The following is a 22,676-nucleotide window of genomic DNA, read 5'->3' as shown; positions in this document are numbered from 1 at the left end:
TAAAAAAATTTAGTTAAATTCTTATATAAAATAAAAATTTTCAATTGCGATGGAATGCAAATGAATGAGAATAGTGATCCATTTTAATTGGTGGAGGATGTGGTGGAGAAGAGGCGGAGTTGTGTTTATTTTTCTTCGGTTGTCCATGAAACGGCGGTAAACCAAAAGAACGATCAGACCAACGATTAACTCGCTCCGACCACAAACGAGAATAATGAGAAGAAGGAGGAGGAAGCGGACCCGGACGTGGTGGTAGCCTCTTAAATCTCATCCCAGAAGGATCATACCAATCAACGTTTATCATAGAATTTTCTGAAATCATTTCCTCTAATGGATTTACAAATAAAAATTGCAAAAAATTAAAATGTATATATTGTATGTGTTCAAATGAAAATATATTACTCAATGTAAATGCATTTTGTTATATGATTATCCAATATATAATTATATGATCTATATAAAACTTTTAATTTATAATAAGATAAAAAAAAAAAGAATTCACTCTAAGATAAGAAGGCCTAAAATGACAATTTTTTTTTCACATGATAATCAGCAACAGTGGGAAATTAAAAAAAATCAATTTTAAGATAAAGAATTATAATTTACGGGATATGAAATAAATGGCTTATAGCATATAGCGTTTGATAGTTATCTTAATTTGCTGATTAAAACTATCATGATTCATGACCTACAAGTTTACAAATAATTAAATTTTACTTATAATTAGTATTATAATTTTGCTCCTATATGAATTATAATTTAACAATAATAATGAAGATAAAAAGATGTAAGATGAAAATAAACTATACATAGTTTGGGTAAAATTAAAGATATGGAAACATAAATCTCACCTTTAAATGGTTCATGTGTCAAAACGTGTGAAGATAAGAGAAAAACAGAAAAAAGAAGAAAAGAAATATAATAAACCATAGAATTAGCCATAATACAAACCAATTAGAATAACAAATACAATCACAATGTACAAGCTAAGATAAGAGTTTAATACTGAAACAAAATTTCATTTCATTTTTAATTCGAAATTGTCACTTGGCCGGTATATAGAGACAATACTCAAGGGTCAATTAATCTTACACACAAATAAAATTTTATTTTATATCATGAGAACTGAGAAGCGAACCAAACCGTACAGGAAATCACTTCGATAAAGATACTAAAAATATTTTTTTAAAATATTTACATGTGTTATAATATTATTGAACATCTTTAATAAAATAGTTAATAATTTATTTTTTAATAAATTAGAATAAAATCGGTTTATATTAAAGCAACAATAATAAACCCAATTATCTGTATTATAATTATTAGACCCGATTTGATCCGATCGATTTACGCAATCTAAACTGAATCATGTTTAAATTTTTGATAAAAAGACAAATATATCCCTGATTTTTGTTTAAAAAAAAACTATAATCCAGTGGGTTATGTAAATTGGTCGGTTCAATCGAATCTGATAACAATTGAGTTTATTGTTATAGTTATAAAAAAACCAGTTTTACTCTAATTTGTTAAGAAATTTAAAAATAACTGATTGATTAATACATCCAATAATAATGCGACATATACGTGTCTTTATAAAATGACGTTTTACGCGCCTTCATAGAAGCATCCACGTATTAGAAATCGAGATTACCTAAAATACACAATAGAAAAGTCTATGGGGCAACAACTTTATTAAATTCTGGTCAGCATGTAACCAGCATAAAAAAGTGAGTCATTAGATAAAATCTCACACCAATCTCATACCATTAGATCATCATTGATAATTATGTGATGACTATAAATCACAAAAGTTACTGGCCTCCTAGCATTCCTCGTATACAATTACAAGAGTTAATATTAAATTATTGTCACCAACATACACGTATCTCATTAGTAGAAGGATTAATCTAGTTCACTATATCTATTATAGATAGAATTGACGAAATATATTAAATCAGGGTGATTATTAATTAATTAAGCACTAATGTTTATTTTACTTAAAAATGTTAAACTCTTCAATCAAATAAAACTTCAAGGAGGTACTTTTTTATTTTCTTTAAACAAACTAAAAAATGCAATATAGAAGGTTTGATGTAGTCATTTTATCCAAAAGCAGACAATCAATCAAATTTCTTTGGACAAAATGTTTAATTAAATTTATTATCTTATAGATAAATATATATTTTACTTTTAGTCATTAACTAATTAGAACCCCTATCCAAGCCGCCAAAATTTTGCGGCGGATAATGTTGGATATCGAATTTATAGATTTCTTATTCTATAACCTTTTTAATTTATTTTTTATTTTTTTAATATGAGACTAATCTCATATATTTTTCGTGCTTATAACATTAACATTACATGTCTCAAAAAAATTACGGTTAAGTGCTCTTTCTATTGTGATATACGAAGCTTTATTATTAGAACGTAGTTAAATACTTATTAGATATTTATATATTATTGAATATATTATTGAATTCTTGAGTTTATAGTGGTTAATCACAATTTTATTGAATTGCTAGTTTGCTACTCATCAACTATTTTGAGACAAAAATTGTAGAAATAATTTATTTCAATAAATATCACAAGATCGGCATAAATTAAGGATAAACAAAATGACTTAAATAACTCATTATTTAGTCAAGTAAACTCAAATAATTTATTTTGATTTTACATATAGAAGAGAATTATATATTTCATAAATAGAGATAAATAAAATATCATTAAGATATCTCTCATTAAAAAAAATAAACGTACATTTGATTTGTATTTGTATTTTTTATTTCTATTTTCATTGTCTTTTATTTGTTAAATTTTATAAAAAAAAGTGAAAACAAAAGATAAAAATAAATAAAAAAAATTTACTATTTTCACTTTTTTATTATAAAATCTAAAAATAAAAAATAATAAAAATAAAAATAAAAAATAAAAACGCAAATCAAACCCATTTAAACATTTTTTTCATTATTACTTTTTCAAACTACGAACTAATAAGTGGAATAACAGTAAATGATCAAGAATATAAAAACTATATATGTTGAGGTTGTGGATGAACAGGAGACTGAGGACGAGGATGAGGATGAAGATGCCGGAAACTATGGCAAGATGACTTCTTGGTTGGTCGAGGAGGAGGAGGAAGATGACGAAAATTGGCCCACGGATCATATATATAAGTCGGCGGCGGATCGTTATAATTAGCGGCGGGATAATAACCTATTGAACGAGTATCATAAAAAAAGCCTCTTTCAATTTCATGTAACATAGAATATTAGAATATAATGATGAGTTATCCATTCTAAATTTTAGAGATATTAATAAACTGAATCATTTGTTAAATCTTTCAACCCATCATCATCCTAAGCCTTCAACATGAAATGGATTTAGGGAAAAAAATATTTATACAAATGGAATGCAAATTCAATTTGTTGGATGATTGCAGCTGTTTTTAAAAATTTTTAATTAAAGATTAAAAATGTATATTTTATCACTTTAAAATGGCAATTTTTTGCACTAATATATAATTAACAATTAATGGGTATGGAAATCAATTTTATGCTTAATAATAATAATAATAATAATAATAATAATAATAATAATAATAATGTAGAAAGATAATAATATGGAAAGTGGAAAGCATATACTTTGGGTTATTGGTGATGAAATAAGGAAAGGGAAGACTCACCCTTGATCAATTCATGTGTGAAGACATGTGAAGGTAAGAGAAGAACAAAAAGAACAACAAAGAAAACAAAAACCTTTGAGCTATCCATGTGATCACACTCAGATATATGCATATATATATATATATATATATATATGGCCATTATTGAAGGCCAAGAGTAAAGAATACTATTAACTTTTGTTATAATTGGAATCAATATTTCTTTTTAAAAAATTAAAGAATAATATTATTTTTTTAATTTTTCTTTTTTTATTTTTTTTATTTTTTTATTTATTCTATCTCTCTAATATATTATTATCAATGATTAATTATAAACTTAACAATTAAAATGTGCAATATGATATTATCTAATTGTAATTAAAATTAAATTAAAATTAAAATTAAAATATAATTATATTATATTATATTACTAATTTAACAATCAAAATGTGTCACATCACACTCTCTCATTATAATTAAGAAAAAATATTTTTTTCAAAAATTAATAAATTTTCTTCCTACATCCTCTTATCTTCCTCTCTTCCCTTATCTTTTTCTCTTTTTTCTCTTTCAATTTCTATTTCTCTCAATCTTTTTGTTCTAAAAAAAAATAAAAAATAAAATAATCTAATTTAAATAAATTCATAAAATTATAAAGAATGTATTCAATTTATGATTAATTATTTTGTAATATTATTCACATAAAAAATATTATTATTATATGTATATTTTTTAGTTTTTTTATTGAGTTTTAAGTTTTCACCATTTATTTTTCTAATCTATATTTTTAGTTCTTTTTCTTTAAATATTTAATTCATATAATTTGGAGAGAATATTAACGTCGTGATTAATAATTAAAATCAATATAAATTTTTTTATACTAATATATAATTATATTTTTATATAGACAAAGAGAAAAAATATTATTTTTAAATAAAAAAATATGAAAATTAATTATTTTTATTTGTGTAATAAATTTAACACCTAATCAAATATAAAAATATACACATTAAACTCTTTTAAGTTTTAATTAATGAATGTTAAAATTAATTATTAATAAAAAATTAAACTCTTTCACATAAAAATAAAAACTAAAAACTTTATTATTTATTTTTTTTTATCTTAAAAATTTTGATCTTATTAGTAAACAGAAATTTTTGTCCCTTATGACCTTTTTATAAAAATAGTTTAACTCTATAAAATATTTTTGTATCATAACTTATAATGTCAGAACAAAGTCGATGTGTTATTATAGATAAAATACTAATTTATTATTAATTTTACATCAACAATCAATTATATATTATTATATTAACAAAAGTAACTCATCTTTAAATTTACTATTCAAAAACTCATATAAATACATAAATTTAATTGCATGACTATTAAAGTTAAGCTCTATTATTAGAGGGACAAAGCTAGAATAATTTAATAAAATTAGAAGGAACTAATATAAAAATTAAAAGATTATATACATAAAAAATTTTTGATAGGGGTCGTCATTGCCCCTTAAAATATATGAGAGTCCGTTCTCTGACACTGACGATGACGATAACGATGACGATAATAAAGACGATGATGATAATTGTCGTCCTTGGTCGAATGAAAAATTAAAAGTTTTATTTAGGTCGTTAAATATATCCAAAAGCTGCTCGTTCAAAACTAAATAATTATTTTAAAAACAAGTTTGAATTACATCATAAGATCAAAGCACTCCATTCTAGACTATACAGTATATGAAGTTGTAGAACAAGTTTTCAACTCAACATTTAACAAGTTTGCGTTTACATATGACATAGTAGTAGCCGCAGAAGTTAAATGCCAGTGCTTATTATTCGAGTCAAGAGATATATTGTGCCGTCACGCTCGCTCTAATCATGTTAAGCTTTGAACGAGTAAACAAAGTGTCACCGAGATACATATTGGAATGATGGAGCAAGAACGTAATAAAGAGGAGACATACACATCAAGAGCAGTCACGACGAGTCTCTGTTGGAGGCAAGAAGCAAGAAATTAATTTGACGAATTGGTGTTTCGTTCGTAGAATATATATGTGAATTTGCATCATAATCCAAGAAACAAACTTACTCGTAAATTTCTTGCTAATCAATCGCTTTTCTCAAGTTCGGATATTTTGTAATCGCTCATTAATTTTGTCGTTAGTGCGTCACTAATAATTTTTCATAAGTTAATGACAAAAAATATTTTTTGTATAAATTCGTTGCTAATTTATCAACAATTATACCAGGATAAAAATCTTCTATTTAATACTATTTTTAAACTATAAAAATCTAATAAAACAAAATAAAATCATAAAGAACTCCATAGTAATTAAAACTTTGAAATATTAGTGTCTTACATTGGTAGCCAACAAGTTGGGCATAGTGATTCATTTTACGGTAATGTTATGTTAACAAAAAAAAAAATAGTCAAAATTTATCTTATTTAATATTCATTAATTGTTATAATAATTAATGAATATTGAATAAGACAAATTTTAATTATTTTTTACTAATACTTTTTTTTTACTAAATAATTCCATTTATTTTATTAATTAGTTGGCGGAGGAGGCCGCCGCTTATTCTTCTTGGGTCCTGGTTGAAGAGCCAGCTTTTTCGAAGCATGACTAGGCCAAGGATTGGAATGGTCCGCCCAAGGACGAGGATGATGAAACCGACCCGTACGATTTCGAATCACGTGACTTTTCTTACCTACGGAAAGATTATACCAATCTACATTATTTATCATTGTGTTTTCTGAAATCATATATATCTTCTAGTGAATTTACATACAAAAATTGCATAAAATTAATTAATTTAGGACCATGAATTACATTGTAAGATTTTTTCTGACTTTTTTCTTACGAAAAAATAGTTATAATAGTATGGGATACCAAATAACTAACTTATATTTTTAGCATATATAGTGTTTGATATATTTATCTTAATTTGCTAATTAAAACTATATATCATGAGTTATAAATTATTAAATTTTACTAATAATTAGTATTTCAAATTTTGCTCCTATACATATGCAATGAACCATAATTTAGAAAGGGTAATCTCTTTATAGTATCACCAGTCCACCATATAGTAATTACAAGAGGTTAATATATAGTATCACTATAGGTGTGTTTTTTTCTAATCTCTTTATGTTTCTTTCTTGCACAATAAAAATAAATAAATTAAAAATATAGAATTTAAATTTTAAATTAGGTTAATTATTAATTAAATCTCTATGTCTAGTCTAAATTAAAAAATTTTAGTCAAGTTGTTATATAAAATAAAAATTTTCAAAATTGTATTGTCTTACCTGATATAAAACCGTCATTGTAATGGAATGCAAGTGAGTGAGTATAGTGATCCATGTTAGTTGGTGGAGGGTATGGTGGAGAAGAGGCGGAGTTGTGCTTATTTTTTGGCGAGCCAAAAAAACGATCAGGCCAAATATTAACTCGTTCCGACCACGAACGAAAATAATGAGAATTAGGAGGAAGAGACCTACGCAGACCAAGTGTTGGTCGCATCTTAAATCTAGTCCCGGAAAGATCATACCAATCAACATTTATCATAGGATTTTCTGAAATAATTTCCTCCAATGGATTTAGAAACAAAAATTACATAAAATCAAAATGCATATATTGTATGTGTTCAGATGAAAATATATTACCCAAAACTATCTTAATTAGTGTTTGATATTTATCTTAATTTGCTGATTAAAACTATCAAGACTTACAAGTTCACAAATAATTAAATTTTACATATAATTAGTATTATAAATTTTGCTCCTATATGACAATAAAAAAGAAGATAAAAAGATGTAAGATGAAAACTATACATAGTTTGGGTAAAATTAAAGATATGGAAATATAAATCTCACCTTTAAATTGTTCATGTGTCAAAACGTGTGAAGATAAGAGAAAAACAGAAGAAAGAAGAAAAGAAATATAAACCATAGAATTAGCCATAATAAAACCCAATTAGAATAACAAATACAATCACAATGTACAAGCTAAGCTAAGAGTTTAATACTGAAACAAAATTTCATTTCATTTTTAATTCCAAAATGGATTGTCACTTGGCCGGTATACAGAAACAATACTCAAGGGTCAAATAATTTAAACAAAACATATACAGTTGTCATTAAATAAAAGAAATTGAAAGGGGTAGAATATTTTCTATTGTATTTAATTGATGCATGCTACGAATATTTTCAAAAGGGTAAATTATATTTTTTATTTTAATATTTGTAATTTTTTTAAAAAATATTCTTAACATATTTCATTCAATTTTGTTTCTAATATTTTTAATTTGTGTGAAAATTATTGCCGAAAGTTTTTAATTTCGTCCCTAATATTTTACATAAAGTTATCATCCAGATCAGAGATATAATTTTAGCATAAATAAAAAATATTATAGATAAAATTAAATACAACTAAATATTAAGAATAATTAAAAAAAACTACAAACATTAGAAATAAAAAAGTATATTTTACTGTTCAAAAAAAAGTTATATTCTTTTATAATAGCAACAATTAAACTGGGGTAAAAATCTTTTATTTAATACTTATTTTTAAATAAAACATGATAAAAGAACTACATAGTAATTAAACTTTGAAATATTAATATCTCATTGTACTAGGTTCGCCAAAAAAAAATAGTTAAAATTTATTTTATTTAGTATTTAACTATTCATTAATTGTTATAATAATTAATGAATATTAAATAAAATCAACTATTTTTTACTAATATTTTTTTATTACTAAATATTTTCGTTCATTCTATTAATTAGTTGGTGGAGGAGGTCGCGGAGGAACAGCGGCTTTGTTTTTATTCTCCTTGAATTGCGGCTGAAGAGCCGGCTTTTTCGAAGCATGACGACCGGGCCAAGGATTGGAATGCTCTGCCCAAGGACGACGACGACGAAACGGATCCGTACCCTTTCGACCCACGTGACCTGTCTTACCGTGGAAGGATTATACCAATTTACATTCATCATAGTATTTTCTGAAAGGATCGGAAAAGTATAGGTAGATAATGAAAATATTAAATAATGTGAACACTGGATATATCGAATGTTTAATTCACTAAGTGTGCGGAGGGTTATTCTAATATTAAGATTTAGGTGAGTAATTTGGAGTGTAGTGTGTTTTACTTGGGGCCAATTTTAAGGCTCGTTGTTCATGTTATTCAAGAGAGCTATTAGTTACCTAACATAACTCTTTTGAAATCATATCTTCTAATGAATTTACATACAAAAATTGCATAAAAATAGTTAATTTAGGTCCATGAAATTACATTCTAAAATTTTTTAAGTGAATATGGAAAGACTATGTTATTTGAGCTATAGTTTAATATCAAATAACTAACTTATATCTAATATACATAGTGTTTGATATATTTATCTTAATTTGCTAATTAAAACTATCATGAGTTATAAATTATTAAATTTTACTCATAATAAATATTTCAAATTTTGCTCCTATACATATGCAATGAACCATAATTTAGAAGAATATACAAAATATAAAGATGGAAATTGTATATAATTTGGGTGACATTGAAGAAGGAAAGAGAAATCTCACCTTTAAATAGTTCATGCGTTAAAACATGGGAAAATAAGAGAAGAATAGAAAAACGAAAAAGAAAAAAAAAAGAAATATAGGCCATGGAGTTAGCCATGTTATTAGAATAACTTAGTATATATAAAGATGAATGAGTATAGTGATTATTTGTAAAATAACTTAGTATATATAGTATATATAAATCCACTAAGCTTTGATGGTATATAGGCCCGTTTGGATAGGTGAAAAGCAGCCTTTTTTATTTTTAATTTATAAAAAATTATAGTATTAATATTTGGTGTAAATTTTAAAATTAAATTGTAACTTTTTTTAAGTTATTTAAGTAGTTATGAAGAAGTTAAAAAAATAATTTTTTTATAATAAAATATTTTTTATTATTCTTTTTTTAAAATAAATATTTTTTAAATTAAAAAATTAAATACAAAATCTTATTTATAAGTTATTTTTAATATATAAATATTTATTATTTAATTTTTTTTAAAAATTAATTAAGTTATTTACTCAAACTGGATAATAATAGGGTATGTTTAGATTGGTGTGGTAAAACATGTAATTACAAGAGGTTGATATATAATACTACCATAGTTGTGTTTTCTTGTAATTTGATCTCTTTAGTCTTTTATGTTTTTTTATTGCACAATTAAACAAAAAGAGAGTAAATTGAAAATATGGAATTTATGTTTTAAATTAGGTTAATTATTATTTTATAGATGTAATTTTATTAAATTATTAATTAGATCTCTATGTCTAGTTTAAATTAAAAAAATTTAGTTAAGCTCTTATATAAAATAAAAATGTTCAATAAATTATATTGTCTTACGTGATATAAAACCATTATTGTAGTGAAATGCAAATGAATGAGTATAGTGATCCATTTTAGTTGGTGGAGGGTGTGGTGAAGAAGAAACAGAGTTGTGTTTATTTTTCTTCGATTGTTCACGAAACGGAGACAAACCAAAAGAACGATTAGATCAAGAATTAACTCGCTCTGACCACGAACGAAAATAATGGGAAGGAGAAAGAGAAAGTCGACCCAGACGTGATGGTAGCCTCTTAAATTTTTTCCCGAAAGGATCATACCAATCAACGTTTATTATAGAATTTTCTGAAATCATTTCCTCAAATTTACAAACAAAAATTGCATAAAATTAAAATATATATATTGTATGTGTTCAAATAAAAATATATTACCCAATGTAAATGCATTTTGTTATATGATTATCCAATATATAATTATATGATCTATATAAAACTTTTAATTTGTAATAAGATAAAAAAAGAATTCACTCTAAAATAAAAAGGCCTAAAATTAGCTTATAGCATATAATATTTGCTAATTAAAATTATCATGGCTTACAAATAATCAAATTTTACTTATAATTATTAGTATTTTAAATGTTGCTCCTATATGAACTATAATTTGCGGGGAGGGGGGAGGAGACAATAATAAAGAAGATAAAAATATGTAAGATGGAAACCATACATTATAAAAGATATGGAAACATAAATCTCACCTTTAAACAGTTCTTGAGTCAAAACGTGTGAAGATAAGAGAAAAATAGAAGAAAGAAGAAAAGAAATATAGGCCATGGAATTAGCCATATTAAAAACCAATTAGGATAACAAATACAATCACAAATTAAAGTGCAAGCTAAGCTAAGGGTTTAATACTGAAATAAAATTTCATTTCATTTTTAATTCGAAAATAGATTGTCACTTGGCCGGTATAGAGAGCCAATACTCAAGAGTCAATTAATCTTACACACAAATAAAATTTTATTTTATTACGTAAAAATAAAAAATGAAGGTTGTGGTAGGCTTAAAGATGTGGGGTTAAATCTATGCTTTTCTTTTAAGTTGTTTTAACGCTTTTAGATCTACACTTTCAATTCTAATTCTATTTTTACTCAGCAATGAAAATTTATGAGACAATTTATTTTTGTCTCATGAATATCAGAAAACAGAACTTAGCAGAGAAGAGAAAAGCTAACACCAGCATATATCCTGGTTCGGTTGTCTTGTGCTATGCAACCTACGTCCAGTCTCCTCCACAACAATGGAGGAATTTCCACTATAGTTAAAAGTATTACATACACAAATTTCACATTCAAGTTCTAACCTAACTTGACATTGCTATGCTAACTCCTAACTATTCACTCTTAGTGCTAACCCAATTAAGTAAGGGATACCAAACAGGTACAAGATACAAGACACTTAACCAACCTAAAGAAATCAGAAAATAACTCTAGGATTTTCTCTTAAGTGTATCACTCAGCTTTTTTTCACTCATGGCTTTTACTTGAGCTTTCTCACAAGAAATTACAGAAAGATAAACTTAGAAAAGTACATTACAATCAGTAAAACATGAAGAAGATTGACTTCATCAGCAGCCTCTTTGCTATGTGCAAAACCAGATTTGCAAACCTCAGGTACAGTTTTTCAGTGTTGGCTGAATGTTTCTTTGAAAGAGAGCATTATCCAGGTAGAGGAACTTCACAGAACTCAACTTACCAAACTCTAGTTTTCTCTCATTGCTTTCTAAATGAACAGCAAGCTTCTTTTATCTCCTTGCATGTTCCTTGGTCCTTCTTCCAAGGTCAACACCTTGAGCCTTGAGCTTCACTAACCCACATATTCACTTTTTCTCCTTAATCTCCAAATTAGAAATTTTGCTTTTGACTTCTTCATCTTGACCGAAAGCCATAAAGCAGTAACCACATGAGTCTTTCAATAGTCAACTTGATCTGAGCCCTTGAAAACTAACTTGGTCCCCAAGTCATGTTTAAGACCGTGGATACACAGCAGAGAAGAACAGAAACTAGCTTTCCTTTGTATCCCATTTCGGATAGAGCAGGAGTTGGAAAGAAGAAAAGAAAATGAGTTGCATGTATGAGGAAATGATTTACCTTTGATCTTTTCTTAAGTTAGATTTGCCTTGAACTTGTTGATTTGACATTCTGTTTTTCAAGCTTAAACCTTCTCTCACTTACTTCTTTGGTTACTAGCTTAGGGGAGAAGTTCTTTCTCTCTTTCTTATTTTTCTGAAGCTCTGATTTGACTATGACAAAAGAGATGGGAACATTGCTTTGGTTGGAGCAAGATGGAGGGAATTGCTTTTCTGAAATCAGATCGGGCTTAGATCGGATAGTGATATGCTTGGCCCGTTTTGATTTCTTTGGCTTCTTTCTTTGTTTTTTCTTGGGCTCTTAATTTTGCTTTTAGCTCAACATCCTTGCTGATTGCTTTTTATTTCATTTGGGCTATTGAATTTTGGCCTGCAACAATAAACAATTAGTAATAAGTAATTATGATTAATCAACACTAATTATTTATTTTGCCCAAAAATAATGTTTGTCATCACTTAATTAATTTAGTTAATTTCTTAACTCAACAATCTCTCCCTTGATGACAAACATAATTTAAGCAATAATCAAAAGGAAATAAATTTAAGTAAGGTTTAGAAACTCCATTTGATTGTTGTCATTTGCTTTTATGTTGCTCCCCCTTTTCTTTTCAGAATTAGCTCCCCCTGGATTTATGCTTTTCTCTTTGTTCCTCTTTACATATGCTTATATGGGACCAAACAGATACTATATACTAACCAAAAATACAGTAAACAGTGATAGTTTTAATGGCTAAAATAGAGCTTCAACACATCAGGGTCAGGGTCAAGATAGCAACATATCATAAAATAAGTTTCCAACCTCATTCATAACAGTTCACAATATTTGCAAACATTTGCAAATCAAGATTATTAAAATCTGCAGCAGTCAAACAAAATCCACAAAAAAAAAACAGTAAATAAAAGCAACTTCGGTCAATTTAGCATTCAGCAACAGCACATTCAGCATTTCAGCTATTGCACATATTACTCCCCCTTTTGTCATCAAGGGTAAAAAATAAGTATTAGCAACAAAAAACAATGCCTTGTATCCTGCAGAAAAGAGTTAGATCACAGTTCAAAAACTAACCAAACTACCAAAAGTGCAACAGTATTTAGAGTTATTACAGTTATCCAAAATGAAACTGTTAAACAATAGTAAAAGAAACATAAGTCATGAGATAAAATAGAAAGCAGCAGTGACAGTTTTTATGAGGCAATTCCTAGGCATCAGAACCATTCCCTTCTGAATCAGCTCCCTCTTCAACATCGGTGGCAAGGTCTTCATCCTTTTGAAGATTATCAATGAAGGTCATGAACACAACCACTCTATCCCTTAATTTCTTTAGAAAATTCTCATGCTTGCTAGCTAATTTCCTTTGCTCTTTGCTCATTGCAATCATGTGATTTGATTGGGAAACGAACTCCTGAACAACATCTTTTACCACATTCAATAAAACAAATTTCTTCCCAGTAGAGATAGATGTACCCTCAGTGGAGAGGGACGGAGAATCCTTAGGAACAAAGTCATCATCTTCATCATCTAAGACCACCCTTTCAGATCGAGTAGGTCCTTTGTTCTGTTTCACTGAACCACCCCCTTTTAGGTATGAATGTCTATTTTTATATTCCTCATTGGTCAAGTCAATATCAAAATACTCAAATATGCAAGTTAGAAACATGCCATAAGGAAGTGCTTTGTCCTTTTCACTCCTAACAGAGTCAAACATATATCTAACCATCAAGTATGCAAATAAAATTTCAGTTTTGGTGAGAAGGGCATATAAAACGAGAGTATCAGTGTAGGAAACCCTTTGATATGAGCCGCTTTGAGGCAGAATAATGTGGTTGACCATTCGGTGCAACTGAGCACGCTCATATCCTACGACTTTGTAAGTGGGTGTAATACCATTAATTAAGGAAACATGTTCACAAATGTGAGCCAATGCATCATGATAAAATATTCTAACTCCATCATCCCACTTAACAGAAGTGTAAGCACAAGGCCCAACATCAGTATACTTCAAAGTATCACTGATGGTTTCATTATTTAAAACTATGTCTCGACCCTTTACATATGAATGAGCAGTGCCTTCATGATAAGTCATGTTTGCATAAAATTCTTTGACCAATAAGGGATAAACAGGCTTTTTGATGTCAAAAAGAGGATTCCAATCCATAAAAATCAAGTTATTAACAAATGGAAAATATTTTCTTTTCAAAGATGGACATAGGGTGTGATACTTGATAACCCCATCATAAAAGTCATTATTCATGGCAGATTTGAATCTATAGGGGTTATAGTTCGAGTGAGAGGTCAAAAAGTGAGCTTTATGATCAAAAGGTCCAATGTCTGGTTCTTTAACATTTTTGAGAGGGACTCGAGTGTTACCTCGTTGAGAGCGCACAGGAACCGACCTGGATTTAGGTTGTGTTGGTTCGAGAACAGTTTCCTCAACCGCCGGACGTTTTTCCTTGGAGGAGCTAGGCTTCACAGAACCAGGTTTTGAGGAGCCTGGCTTGGAAGTTGCAGCCTTCGGTGGCGGTGTCGACTTGGCAGGGGCAGGGTACCTTGGTGTGGTTTTGGTTCTAGCCATGGGAGTAGTGCGAGGAGGAGAGGTAGGAGGAGAAGGTGAAGGAGTGAAAGTGGGGTCTTGAGAGTGAGTTGATGGTCTAGGAAGCTTATGAATCTTTTCACGCGGTGCTCTTTTAGCAATAACTTTCTTCCCCATTTGGTTAGATTTAGGCTTTTGATGGAAGAGAAGCAGTGGAGTGAGAGGGAAGAAACCGAAGGGTTTGAGGAGAAGTTATGGAGGGAAGAGAGGGAGTGTTGGTAACCGTACCCAAAAGTGGATTTCCAAAACTATGCAACTGCATCACCTTTTGAAATGACATGAAAAGACCTGACCTCATAAAAGAAAGATTTTATTTGATTTAAAAATTAAAATACAAAATTAATTTTAAATTTTGAAAAACTTTTAAAAATTTAAATCAAACTAAAAATCTTTTTGGATCAAGAATATTAAATGAAAATCCTTTTCAACATAAATTAGGCACACAGCCCACCAAACACAACAAGCAAACAAAAATGTAACATTCATATATGGGCCCAGAGATGGTTGGATTTAAGGAAACACATTGAACCACTCTAGATCTGATTTTGAGGTTGGCCCAGATTAACTTTCACTTAAAACAAGCCCAGAACACGCTGATTTGAAGGAAACGTTCATCACCTGCCCAGAATTGTCTCATACCTGTTTATGAGACAAAAAGCTCCAGCAAATACATCAGCATTTTTCAAATAAGGAATCATAACTCAAAATTCCTAGACAAGTCCTAAGCATGCAGAATCTATCCTCAGCTAATGGTTTTGTGAAAATATCTGCTAATTGCTCCTCATATTTAATAAATTGAATACTAATATCTCCCTTTTGGACATGTTCTCTTATTGAGTGAAATTTCACTTTAATATGCTTAGTCCTAGCGTGTAAAACTGGATTTTTAGAAATATTGATGGCACTCATATTATCACACATCAAGGGAATATTTTCAACATTTAATTTGTAATTAGCAAGCTGTGTTTTTAACCATAAAAGCTGAGAACAACAAGAAGAAGAAGCTATATACTTAGCCTCTGCAGTGGATAAGGCCACTGTCAGTTGCTTCTTACTTGACCAAACATTTAAGGACTTTTCAAGAAAATAACATAGTCCTGAAGTGCTCCTTTTATCAACTCTATCACCAGCAAAATCTGTATCATAATAACCAACTGCAGAAAAATCAGCAATCTTAGGATACCAAAGACCAAAATTGGATGTGCCATGAACATATCTAATGATCCTTTTAACTGCTGAAAGATGTGACTCTTTAGGTTTGGATTGGAACCTTGAACACAATCCAACACTTTGCACAATGTCGGGTCTAGAGGATGTTAAGTACATAAGAGAACCAATCATTCCTCTATACCTAGTCTCATCTACATCTTTCTCAGTTTCTCCCTTATCTAATTTAGAATTAGGGTGCATGGGAGTTCCCATGGGTTTGGCATTTTTCATACCAAATTTCTTAACTAATTCCTTGGCATACTTCTCTTGATGAATGAAAATACCATTTTCAGTTTGTTTAATTTGCAGCCCAAGGAAAAAATTAAGTTCACCCATCATACTCATGTCAAATTCACTTGTCATGAGTTTTCCAAATTCAGAACAAAGGGATTAATTTGTTGATCCAAAAATAATGTCATCAACATATATTTGGACTAGAATAAAGGAATCATTAGAATTCTTGATAAATAGAGTTGTGTCTGTGGTGCCTCTTTGAAAATCATTTTTCAAAAGAAAAGAACTAAGTCTCTCATACCAAGCTCTAGGAGCTTGTCTTAAACCATAGAGAGCTTTAGATAATTTGAAAACATGATCATAATGCTTTTTGTTTTCAAAACCAGGAGGCTGCTCCACATCACTTCTCTATCTATCACACCATTCAAAAATGCACATTTCACATCCATTTGATATAATTTAAAACCACAAAATGCAGCATAGGCTAAGAGAAGTCTTATGGCTTCCATTCGGACAATAGGGACAAATGATTCATCAAAGTCTATTCTTTCTTCTTGGTCATATCCTTGTGCCACAAGCCTTTCCTTGTTTCTTGCAATGCTGCCATCTTCTCCTAACTTGTTCCGAAATATCCACTTGGTGCCAGTCAATTTCTTTCCACTTGGCCTTGGAACCAAAGTCCACACTTGGTTCTTCTCAAACTCAAGAAGCTCTTCCTCCATTGCTTTAACCCAAGAAGAGTCACTAAGGGCTTCCTTGACATTTTGAGGCTCTATTTATGAGAGGAGGGCAATGTTTGATTCTTCATCTGCCTTTCTAGTGGATGACCGAGTTCTAACCCCTTGAGAGACATCCCCAATGACAAATTCCTCTGGATAATTCTTCAAGAATCTCCATTCACGAGGTCTGGTAAACTTTGAGGCAGATTCAGTTACCAATGGATTTTGGGTGTTGCTGGCTTCAGGATCTCCCTCAGATTCATGAGACAAAATAGAATTGTCTCTTGAATTTTTAGCAACTGCAGTTTTTGGGTCAGGTTGAGCAGAATTTCCATTTTCTTGATTTTGTCCAGTTTCAACGTCCTTTTGAGCTTGATTTTCTGCATCACAATCTTCCAAAATGCTTTGCACCAAATTAGTATCACAAAAAGTAACATGTATGGACTCCTCAATAATCCTAGCATCTTGATGATAAACCCTATATGCTTTACTAGTTGTGAAATATCCTACAAACAAACACTCATAAGCCTTTGGATCAAATTTATCCAAATTATCCTTGTTATTTAAAACAAAATATTTGCATCCAAAGATGTGTAAGTAGCCTAAGTTTGGTGGGTAGCCTTTCCAAAGTTCATAAGGGGTTTTCTTCAAAAATTTCCTTATGATTGTTCTATTCAAAATGTGGCAAGTCGTGTTAACCGCTTCAGCCCAAAGGAATTTTGGAATATTGCTCTCACAAAGCATAGCTCTTGTCATCTCTTGTATGCTTCTATTTCTCCTTTCCACCACACCATTTTGTTGTGGTGTCCTTGGACAAGAGAATTTGTGAGATATTCCAAATTCCTCACAAAAGGATTCAAATAAATTATTTTTAAATTCAGTTCCATGATCACTTCTTATAGAAGAGATTTTCAAATCCTTTTCATTTTGAATTTTCTTGCAAAAAGGTTCAAAGGCCGAAAAGGCTTCATTTTTGTGTGCAAGAAATAAAACCCAACCAAACCTAGTATAGTCATCCACAATTACTAAACCATAATATTTTCTACCTAGGTTTTGAGTTCATGTTGGACCAAATAAATCAATGTGTAGCAACTCAAGTGGTCTTTTAGTAGAGATGTCTTCCTTTGGTTTAAATGAACTTTTTGTTTGTTTTTCCATTTGGCAAGCATCACAAGTGATGTCTTTGTCAAACTTTATCAACGGAAGACCTCTTACTAATTCTTTCTTTACAAATTTGTTTATTTGAAACATACTTACATGGCCCAATCTCTTGTGCCATAACCACTTTTCAGATTCTTTAGAGTGAAGACAAGCTACATTTTGATCCTTTAGTTCATCAAGAGTAAGTCCATACATATTATTAAAACACTTGGCAACAAACATCACTTCATTTATCTTTTCATTCACAACACAACATTCAGATCTTTTGAAAGTCACTAAATATCCTAAATCACACAGCTGACTTATACTCAAAAGATTGTGCTTCAAACCATATACTAAAAGTACCTCATCAATGAAAGTTGATTGCTCATTACCTACTTTTCCAACAGCAATAATTTTACCTTTACCATCATCTCCAAAGGTCACAAAACCTCCATCATACTTGTTTAGTTTGATGAAGTAGGTTGACCTTCCAGTCATGTACCTTGAACATCCACTATCTATGTACCACATGTCCTTTTTGTTCTTGGATGCTAGGCAAATCTGCATGAAGAATTTCAAGTAGCCTTAGGTATTCAAATTAATTTGGATCCTTTGAAGTTAATCCATCTTGGTTGCCCAAGTGCATAGAAATCACAAACAACATTGTAAACTTTGTTTCCTACAATTCTCTTTTCAATGAAGCATTGTGCATATGAGTGACCGAATTTCTTGCAATTATCACAATGATTTTTTGATATGTGTTGCTGAAATTGAGGTGAGTTATATTGCTTGAAGTGATTAAATGGTTGAAATTTTCTGATTTTTGGAGGAGATGGATTTCTTTTGATAAACTGATTTTTGTTATAATTATTCCTCTTTGCAAAAATATTTTCACCAGAATTTTTTAATCTCTTTGGATTTTTCGAAAATGAGGTTTTGTTGTAGAAAATTGGTTTTTTGAAAGCATCCTCATTTTTCAAAATGTAACCCAAACCTGACCGGTTTGAGCTCGGATCAGTTCTTGGTGAAGGCTCAGTTTCACTTGTGTATACTTCATTACAGTTTTTTTCAAGAGTTGAAACATATCCAATACGTGATTTGTTTGGTATGGATTTGGAATTTGATGAAGAAGCCACAAACTTTATAGAGGAAGTATTTAAAACTGCATCTTCCTTGGCTATGTAGCCTAAACCAGATTTTTCAAACAATGGTCTTTGACTAGCAAGTAATTTGTCCAAGTTACTAGAACCTTGAGCAAATTTTGCTAAGTCACCATTCAGCCTTTAATCATATCATTTAATCTTTCATTTTCAGCAATCAACTCATGAGAAGGATCCACAATGTGCGTTCCTTTTAATTTTTTAAGTTCAGATTTTAGAAATCTATTTTCTTCAATGATGTCCAAAGCACATTCAGTTTCCTTCACTTTTTCTTTTAAAAAATCATTTTCATCTCTTAACACATCTCTTTCAGATTTGCACTCATTGTATTTATCTAGCAGTTTTGATGTATTTAAGGTGAGATCATCAATAATAGCATGTAAATCATCTATGGTTAAATCATAGTAATTTACCTCATCAAGATTGTTGTTTCCAGCCATGAAACAATCTTTATCTTCACCTTCAGATTCTTCTTCTTCATTTAAGTCATTCTCAAGATCCTCCCAAGCTGCCATGAGTACTCTCTTCCTTTCCTTCTTTCCTTTGCCCTCCTTTTTGAGCTTTGGACAGTTTAGCTTGAAGTGTCCAGCCTCCTTGCAGTGATGGCACGTCACCTTGCTCAGGTCGAACTTGTGGTCCTTTGAACTTGAACCCTTGTATTTGTCCTTATTCTTCATCATCCTTCTAAATCTCCTAGCAAAAAACAAAAGCTCATCATCTGAAATACCATCACTAGACTCACTCTCTTTCAGTTCTATCTGAGACTTAAGGGCTATTTCCTTTTTCTTTGAGTTTGTGTTTTTGTGTGTGGCTTTATAGGCAAGGAGTTTTCCTCTCAGCTCATCATAGGTTATAGGACTTATGTTGTTACTCTCGATTAGGACAGTGACAGTGTTTTTCCATTCTTTTTGTGAGGCTTTTAAGGAGTTTTTTCACCAAGGTTTGTTCTATATAGTTTGTACCCATAGCATCAAGGTTGTTGATTATGATTGAGAATCTCTCAAATGCTTCATCAATGCTTTCTCCATCCTTCATGCTGAACATCTCGTACTCTTTTCGCAACATATCAATCCTCGTTTCTTTGACTTGTTTAGTGCCTTCGTGTGTAACCTGGAGTTTTTCTCAGATTTCTTTGGCTGTCTTGCATCTAAACACCTTCCGGTACTCTTCAAAACTGATAGCACAGTGAAGAAGGTTGATTGCTTTAGCATTCAGCTCTATCTTCTTCTTGTCATCTTTGTTCCACTCAGCTTCTTCTTTTGGAGTCACCACTCCATCAGCACTTATTTTTGTTGGGATCTTGGGACCGCTCACAACAATCTTCCATATGTTGTAGTCAATGGATTGGATGAAGATCCTTATCCTTTCTTTCCAGTAGGAGTAGTTCTTCCCATTGAAAAAAGGTGGCCGGTTGTTTGATTGGCCTTTAGTGAGGGTGTAGGCAACAATGGTTGTGCCCAAGTTGTTCGCCATTGGATCTTTACTCCAAGCGGTTAAGCTTGATTCTTGAGACTTTAGCTCTGATACCAATTGAAGGTTGTGGTAGGCTTAGAGAAGGGGGGTTGAATCTATGCCTTCCTTTTAAGTTGCTGTTTTAACCCTTTTAGATCTACACTTTCAATTCTGATTATGTTTTTACTCAGCAGCAAAAATTTATGAGACAATTATTTTTGTCTCATGAATATCAGAAAACAGAACTTAGCAGAGAAGAGAAAAGTTAACACCAGCATATATCCTGGTTCGGTTGCCTTGTGCTATGCAACCTACATCCAGTCTCCTCCACAATAATGGAGGAATTTCCACTATAGTTAAAAGTATTACATATACCAATTTCACATTCAAGTTCTAACCTAACTTGATATTGGCTATGCTAACTCCTAACTATTTACTCTTAGTGCTAACCCAACTAAGTAAGGGATACCAAACAGGTACAAGATACAAGACACTTAACCAACCTAAAGAAATCAGAAAATAACTCTAGGCTTTTCTCTTAAGTGTATCACTTAGCCTTTTTTTCACTCATGGCTTTTACTTGAGCTTTCTCATAATGCCTTTTCTCACAAGAAATTACAGAAAGATAAACTTAGAAAAGTACATTACAATCAGTAAAACATGAAGGATATTGACTTCATCAGCAGCCTCTTTGATATGTGCAAAACCAGATTTGCAAACCTCAGGTACAGTTCTTCAGTGTTGGCCGAATGCTTCTTTGAAAGAGAGCATTATCCAAGTAGAGGAACTTCACAGAACTCAACTTACCAAATTCTGGTTTTATCTCCTTACTTTCTGAATGAACAGCAAGCTTCTTTTATCTCCTTGCATGTTCCTTGGTCCTTCTTCCAAGGTCAACACCTTGAGCCTTGAGTTTCACTAAACCACAGATTCACTTTTTCTCCTTAATCTCCAGATTAGAAATTTTGCTTCTGACTTCTTCATCTTGACCGAAAGCCATAAAGCAGTAACCACATGAGTCTTCTAATAGTCAACTTGATCTGAGCCCTTGAAAATCAACTTGGTCCCCAAGTCATGTTTAAGACCGTGGATACACAGCAGAGAAGAACAAAAACTAGCTTTCCTTTGTATCCCATTTCGGATAGAGCAGGAAGTTGGAAAGAAGAAAAGAAACTGAGTTGCATGTACGAGGAAATGATTTACCTTTAATCTTTTCTTAAGCTAGATTTGGCTTGAACTTGTTGATTTGACATTCTGTCTTTCAAGCTTAAACCTTCTCTCACTTACTTCTTTGGTTACTAGCTTAGGGGAGAAGCTCTTTCTCTCTTTCTTACTTTTCTAAAGCTCTGATTTGACTATGACAAAAGAGAGGGGAACGTTGCTTTGGTTGGAGCAAGATGAAGGGAATTGCTTTTCTGAAATCAGATCGGCCTTGGATCGGGTAGTGATATGCTTGGCCGTTTTGATTTCTTTGGCTTCTTTCTTTACTTTTCCTTGGGCTCTTAATTTTTCTTTCAGCCCAACATCCTTGCTGATTGCTTTTCATTTCATTTGGGTTATTGAATTTTGGCTTGCAACAATAAACAATTAGTAATAAGTAATTATGATTAATCAACACTAATTATTTATTTTACCCAAAAATAATATTTGTCATCACTTAATTAATTTAGTTAATTTCTTAACTCAACAATAAACATTTACAAGAGTTAATATTAAATTATTGTCACCAACACATGAATTTTACAACAATTGAAAGCTTATTTCACCCAAAAGCCAACAAAAAACTATAGATTTTCTTTTCCTTTTTTTTTAATCAAAGAGAGGGGGTGACTAACAAATTATAGCTCAAATGACATAATTTCTAAATATTCATTTAAAAATTTTATATTCGAGTTTCACTTCTAATTTTAGGAAAAAAAAACAGAGAGAGGGTGTTGCGAAATTATAGGATTAATATTTAAAATAGTCTTAAAAAATTTAAATTTGTGTTAATTTTTTTCAATAAGTTAAATAGTGAT

The 22,676-nt window shown here is 30.4% G+C and overlaps 1 protein-coding gene across 2 annotated transcripts; it reads right to left on the bottom strand.

The window, feature by feature from the left end:
• Positions 1 to 6,171: 6,171 nt before the first annotated feature.
• Positions 6,172 to 10,857, bottom strand: LOC130941996 (uncharacterized). Of its 2 annotated transcripts, none has more exons than XM_057870658.1 (3): positions 10,760 to 10,857; positions 6,974 to 7,240; positions 6,172 to 6,372 (listed from the first exon to the last, which is right to left on the bottom strand). In XM_057870658.1, the coding sequence occupies exons 1-3, from the start codon at positions 10,845 to 10,847 to the stop codon at positions 6,212 to 6,214; spliced, it is 516 nt and encodes a 171-aa protein (XP_057726641.1). In that variant the 5' UTR covers positions 10,848 to 10,857; the 3' UTR covers positions 6,172 to 6,211. The 2 variants fall into 2 exon arrangements, with proteins under 2 accessions (XP_057726641.1, XP_057726642.1); XM_057870659.1 differs by lacking the exon at positions 10,760 to 10,857 and adding an exon at positions 7,541 to 7,676.
• Positions 10,858 to 22,676: the final 11,819 nt, after the last annotated feature.

This window comes from Arachis stenosperma, chromosome 7 (assembly GCF_014773155.1).
Source record: "Arachis stenosperma cultivar V10309 chromosome 7, arast.V10309.gnm1.PFL2, whole genome shotgun sequence".
NCBI classification, from domain to species: domain Eukaryota; kingdom Viridiplantae; phylum Streptophyta; class Magnoliopsida; order Fabales; family Fabaceae; genus Arachis; species Arachis stenosperma.
This window is presented reverse-complemented; position numbering and strand designations above follow the sequence as displayed.

Coding starts and splice junctions, on each gene's coding strand:
- LOC130941996 (XM_057870658.1), bottom strand. CDS start 10,847: ATGGCTAATTCCATGGCCTATATTTCTTTTCTTCTTTCTTCTATTTTT. Junction 7,241..10,759: donor GACTCAAGAACTGTTTAAAG/GTGAGATTTATG, acceptor AAATTATTTCAG/AAAATCCTATGATAAATGTT. Junction 6,373..6,973: donor CAATGACGGTTTTATATCAG/GTAAGACAATAC, acceptor ATCTTTCCGTAG/GTAAGAAAAGTCACGTGATT.